Here is a 6,000-nt window from a genome sequence, read left to right as displayed (position 1 = left end):
GGGGGGAGAGGAGAGATGGGGAGGGAGGGAGAGAGAGAGAAGGGAGAGGGAGAGAGAAGGGAGAGAGGGAGGGAGGGAAGAGATGGAGAGGGAGGGAGGGAGGGAGAGAGAGAGAGAGAGAGAGAGAGAGAGAGAGAGAGAGAGAGAGAGATCATTGGACTTGGGAATGAATGCTTAGGTTCAAATTCCAGCACAGCTATTTACAAGTAGTGCACCTTAGACAAAGACAGTTCACTTCCCCAGGCCCCTGTTTCCGTTTCTGTACAATGAAGGGGTAGCTGGCTAGCTGACCTCTGACGTCCCTTATAACATTTGTGACTGTGTATGCAGAATGTTGTATATATGTGCATGTGTATTGTGCATCTATGAAGTGGTGTGTGTGTGTGTACGCTGTGTAAGGATTGCCGTCCTGTGTACTAGCCCTGGGGCCATGAATGAGCTACATAGCCTCTCTAAAGCTGCCTAGGTCTCATTATGGGTAAAGTGGGGAGTATGGCATTTGAAGCTGAAAGAGATCCCAGAGATCGTTCAAGCCAACCTCCTCCTTTTACAAATGAGGAGCTATTATTATAGGTCACAGAGCTGGAAGGGCTCCGCGAAGCCATTTAGCTCAAACCTTCATTTTACAGAAGGGGAAACTGAGGCGCAGAAAAGTGAAGAAGCTTGCCTGAGGGTACGAAGGAAGTAAACACCGGAGGCGGAATGTGAGCCGGGACTCTCTCCATTCTGCCACACTGCCATACTGTTGCGTGGGTCTGTGTACATAAGGGGGATCGTTTGGTGGGGGAGTTGCAGTATATCATGTATGAGATCTTTTTGTGGAGAATGGGAGGGTGCGGAGGATAGGAGCCGTGGGGAGCGCATCTGCTCCTAGACCTGCAGGAAAACCCCTGGCCTTTCAGTCCTGGGAAGGGGTCAGTCTAGACTGTAGGGCCCCCTCCCCCCCACACACAGGGCCAGCTGTCTGGCCAGGCCAAGAGGGCGGGGCTCTGTGGGGCCCACCCGAGGCATCTGGCTCAGGGGTTGAAGTAGCCTCCCGGGGGACGGGGCGGGGCTTTCCCTGCAACCGAGGTCAGACTGGAGGGGACCTCCAGCTGCTGCAGCTCGGGGTGGTACAAACTGGTTGGGCCTTGGAACCCCGCCTGCCCAAGCACATACACCCTCCCACATACACACACACTCGCACCGCCCTTTCCCTCTCGCACTCAGCTCTCCCTCCTCCAAACACCAACTCAAGGATCCTTGCTCAAGCTAGCAGCACACGCGCACACACACACACACACACACGCACATTCTCACACTGCAGGCACAGCTCACTCCTCCCCTCGGCACACTGCGGCCGGGAGGGGGCTCGATCACTTGCTCGCTAGCTAGCTCGCGCACCCTCCCAGCACCCCTGGGCACATGCGCTGCCCGCAGCCCCTCTCCTCCCACCCCCGACACTGCGCCTAGACCCACACTTCCCCTATACAAAACATGCTCCCACGCACGCACGCACACTCCTTCCCTTCCTCACCCAGAAGACAGACACACTCCTCTTTCACACACGACGGACACACACATTTCTTTCTCTTTACAAAAAAAGTGCAGACCCACACTGCAGACACACTCACTGCACAGACACTCTCCTCTGCCTGTCACCAACACCGCTCGTTTACAGGCCAGCGCACCCCTTCTCCCTCTCCCCAAACACACACACACACACACACACACGCACACACACACGCGCACCACCACCTCTTCCCCCCACCTCCAGCGGTCAGTTGCTGAGCTCGGGGGCGGGGCCAGGGAAGGGGGTGGCCCGGGGCGGGGCCAGGGAGCCTATAAAGGCTGGGGCCGCGGGGACTGCCAGGCTCCTCTCGGCGGCGGCGGCGGCGCTGCGCCTTCAGGTCCGGGCTGTGATACCATCGGCAGCAGCTGCAGCTTCACTGGGGAGCCCCCGGCCTCGGTCCTGGTGAGTGCCCGAGGGCTGGCCGGTCCGGCCGGGCTCCCCACTCCAGTCCCGTTTCCTGCCTTCCGCTCGCCTTCTTCCCTGTGCCCAAAGCGGGGCTGAGCGAGTGAACCTGCTGCTGCTACCACCCCTGCGGATGGTCTGCACCGTGGCCGCTGCTGCTCATTTGGGGAGGAGGGGTGTGTGTGTGCGTGTGTCCGCGCACTAGTGACCACCTCCACCTCCCGGGTTCCGCAGCTCCGCCCGGAGGGGACGGGGGGACCCAGCTTGTGGGGAGACCAGGCGGCAGGCAGACCCTCGAATGCCCTCCCGTGCTGCCCGGAGCCCTGAGCCCTGAGCCCCAGTCCTTCGGCAGGGGCGGTGGAGGCGGTGGCGGCGGCGGCGGCAGCTTTTGTTTGGGGCCCAGCTGGCGGAGGGGGAGGGAAGAAGTTGCTTCTGCTTTAACCCTGGGACTGTGTGTGAGTGAGAGGGGGTGGGGTCCCAGATGTTCCGTGTGACACTGGCGGAGAGAGACAGGGGGCGGGGCGTGGAGGTCGGGACTCCAGGAGAGGAGGAGGGACTGAGGACCCGGGAGGGAGGGAGATACCCACACCTACACACTGGAGGTGGGGAGAGAAACACCCGATAGCTGCAGGTCTCACTTGGCATCCCTTTCCTTTGTCCCTCCCCTGTCTCCATCCGGCGGGGTAGGACTTAGCGATTGGGTTCCCTTTGCCCCTTCCTCTGCTTCTCCTCCTTCCCCTTACACAAATCCTCTTTTCTCTACTTGGATTTTCTCGCTCCTGGCAAGATCCCGGACAAAAAATGGTGCAGAAGAAAGCAGCTGAACTTGAGGGTTTCCATCGTTCGTTCAAGGTACCTGGGGCTGCTTGCCCTGATCCTGGGCCGGTGGGGAGGGGCAGACTTTGGCTCCTGGCTCTTGGGCCGTCTTCGATGTTGGGATGGCTCTAGTTGCATTGGGAGGTGAAGTTTTCCTGGAAGGCTTCTAAGAGATCGTCTTCTCTTTTTGTAGAAGACAGAAACATCCTCAGAGAGAGGTAGGGGCTTGCTCAATGTCTTCCATCAACTGAGTTTTCAGGTTCTTCTCGAGGGTTGATTTTTCTTTGGGGAGGGGGGAATGTCGGGAAGACCTGGGGATAAACTTAGAAGCTTGGTCAAGCTCAACTAGAGGAGTTCGGTCTGGCAGGGAGGGGGGATTGACTAACAGTGATCCAGGCTGGGCCTGCCCCCCATCAGTTGTGCTGACTAAGCACCCCCAGTTTCTCTCACCTCTGTATCCCAATGAGGTTTCTTCCCCAATTGCCTGGAGAAGAGAGCTCTTCCCTAGAAAGAGTAAGCCCCTGGTCACTGTCTCCTTGCCTTGCCCCGGGGAACCCTGGTCTTTGCTAGTAAGAGAGGGTGTGTATCTGGGTAACTGCTTTCCTGATTCCCTTTCTGTCTTCCCTCCCGACATTCCTTCTCTCCCTGGTCCCCCACCCCCTTTCAGGGATTTCCTGCTCTGGGATACTGTGTTTTCTGGGGGCTGATTGAAAGAGCCCTTTCTACTGCTGGGGAAGCACTGATCTATAGCAGCAGGGTGGTTGAGAGGGATAAGGAAGGGTCAGTGTAGAATTGGAACCTGTTCTGGACAGGCTGACCCTCCCTGCCTTGACTTATAGAGTGCAAGACTTAGAATTCATAGCCTCAGTTTCTTCCTTCAGGGAGATCATAAAATCAGAAAGTTGGAGAGAGACCTTAGAGATGTTACTCCAGCCCCCTCCCTCATTCTATAGATGAGGAAACTATAAAATGAGGAAACCGAGACCCCTGGGGGAAAGGGCCTGGCCAGAATCACACTGGCAGCCATAGCTGTAGAATCCGGACTCTGCTGACCTCCTTCTTCCATGTGTTTTGGAGGAGTGCTATTGAGAAGCTCTGAGTTCTGAGCCTGACAAGAGGACCTTACCATCCTTACAGCTTCCAAGAGAGTTTAGGTATCAGGAAGACCTGAGCTCAGACACTTACAGCTGTGTTACCCTGGGCAAGTCACTCAACCTCTCTGTGCTTCAGGTTCTTCATTTGTAAAATGGGCATAACCTAAGAGCTGTCTTCTGGGAGGATCAGATTAAGTGACTATGTCCAGAATGCATTGCAAACCTTAAGGCACAGTATAAATGCCAGCTGTAGTCATTATCTGCCTGGCATTCATTTTGAATCCTCAGCTTAAAAACCATTTCCTGTCTTGCCGGGAAGCTTTGGGGCTCTGATACAATATCTCAAATTAATGTTGGATTTTTTTGGGGGGGGGTGAGGGGTGGGGGGAAGGAAGAAAGAGGCTGGAGAGTGAGAAAGGTCTGTTGTGGGAAGAGGAGGCAGGCTCCTGTCCCCGTTCCTCTCCACCTCCTTTTTCCCAGGACAGAATGATGTCAGCATTTGGGCTTATGTAATGGCCTCATTTGGAAATAACCTGTTGCTGAGTAAGATAGGCAGGGATGCACTGTGTGTGTGTGTGTGTGTGTGTGTGTGTGTGCATGCATGCATGCACCCTGTTTGAGGCATTGGAGGTGCTGCTGCAAACCTGTAGGTTGGGTGACTGGTTAATCTGGGTGGGAGGGGTAAATGAAGAGAGTTACAGAGAGAGTTCCTACGGAGCCTGTACCTCTTTGTCTCTTCCTTGGTCTCTCTCGCACACAAACATTAATTTCCTTTAGATTCATCCCAGAGTGCCTGGCCGGCCTCTGGGTAGCTGGGTGCCTGCTTTCTTGCCATCTTCCGGTTGGGATCCGATCAGGCCCTTAAGAGGTTCTGGGGGCTCTCCTCGAATTCCTCCAGAGGACGGGGAGGTGGAGGCCTAGAGTCTCAGCTCTTGAAGGCGTTGAGAGATGCTGCTTGAGCAGATGAGTGGATCTGAGGCGTGCGCTGCAAAGTCAGAATCCATTCCCTCCTGTGTTTCTCTATGAAAAACCTGACTCTGCTGCTACTGCTATCGGTGGCATCTAGCAAAAAGAGCCTTGGGAGATCCTGGCCTTCGCCACTTCCTAGCTTTGTGACCCGGAGCAAGGCCCACTACCTCTGCTAGTTTCCTCCTCTGGTAGAGATGGTTGTCCCCCTGGGGACCCTCCCTTTGTAATTTATCCTCACTCTTCACCATGGGTTCCTGTGAAGTGGGTTGGTGGAACTCATGGTAGACAGGTATGCTCTTTCTCCTGCCTAACCTTTTTTCTCCTGCTTCAGTCGGAGCCCATTTTCCCCTTTGAACACTAGAGACTTGCCTGATCTTTCCAAACAGTCTTTCAGCTTTAGACTTTTTTAGGGGGGGTAGGTGTTGTACCCCCCAGTTCTGCAGCTCCCCCTGTGGTGGGGGGAGGCTTGCCTGGGCCAGCTCAGCAGAATAAGCCCCGCATCAGTCCTAAGCCAGAGTAAACACAAATTTCTCCATGGTTCCAGCCTCTTGCCAAGGCCTGCTGACCCTGCTTCCCTACCAAGCTGAAGTCTGAGGGGTGTTGGCCTTTGGGGCCAGACCAGAGCAGGGAAGGCGACTCTTTGCCCCCTTCTCGAGTATTAGAATTGGGGGAGGGAGAGGGGGAGGGGAGAGACTGCTCCTCCTCATCCTGTTTTTCTGAGACATTTAATATGCTTGTTTGTTTTTTTAAATTCTAAGAAGCTCAGGGTTGTGACACAGAAGGGTTAATAAGTGTTGAAATGAATGGTAGGTCTCTGGGATAACTTGGGGTTTGGGGGAGCGGCCCCATTGTGGGCCTGCTTGGCCTTTTTCAGAGAGGCCAGTCTGATCGGTGGGACTGGTGTAGCACACTGGTTTGGAATTGGGAGACCTTGTTCTAGTTCCACTGAGTGTCTTAGTTGCTTTTTAGAAGAAAACTTCAAGATAGAATGGTCCTTAGTTAATAAATGAGGGAACTGAGCCCGAGAAGCTAGCAATAATGGCCCCCATTGGAAATCATCAAGTAGTACCCCGATTTTCATTTTGCCTTTCTCTGTATCCCCAGCACAGTGCCCTGGCATGGTAAGCACAGAATAAATGCTTGACGCCTGACCCCCTGCTTTCCTCA

The 6,000-nt window shown here is 54.9% G+C and overlaps 1 protein-coding gene across 1 annotated transcript in view; it reads left to right on the top strand.

Moving 5' to 3' along the window:
- Positions 1–1,869: 1,869 nt before the first annotated feature.
- Positions 1,870–6,000, top strand: part of MKNK2 (MAP kinase interacting serine/threonine kinase 2) — a 34,271-nt gene continuing 30,140 nt past the window's right edge. Inside the window, exons 1-2 of the mRNA XM_027853092.1 lie at positions 1,870–1,954; positions 2,742–2,806. Of these exons, the coding sequence (XP_027708893.1) occupies positions 2,756–2,806 (51 nt within the window). The 5' untranslated portion in view covers positions 1,870–1,954; positions 2,742–2,755. The remainder of the gene's footprint in view (positions 1,955–2,741; positions 2,807–6,000) is intronic.

The sequence above is a fragment of the Vombatus ursinus genome, unplaced genomic scaffold, assembly GCF_900497805.2.
Source record: "Vombatus ursinus unplaced genomic scaffold, bare-nosed wombat genome assembly UNPS02009918.1, whole genome shotgun sequence".
NCBI classification, from domain to species: domain Eukaryota; kingdom Metazoa; phylum Chordata; class Mammalia; order Diprotodontia; family Vombatidae; genus Vombatus; species Vombatus ursinus.
Note: the sequence above shows the minus strand (reverse complement) of the source record. Positions and strands in the feature narration are given on the sequence as shown.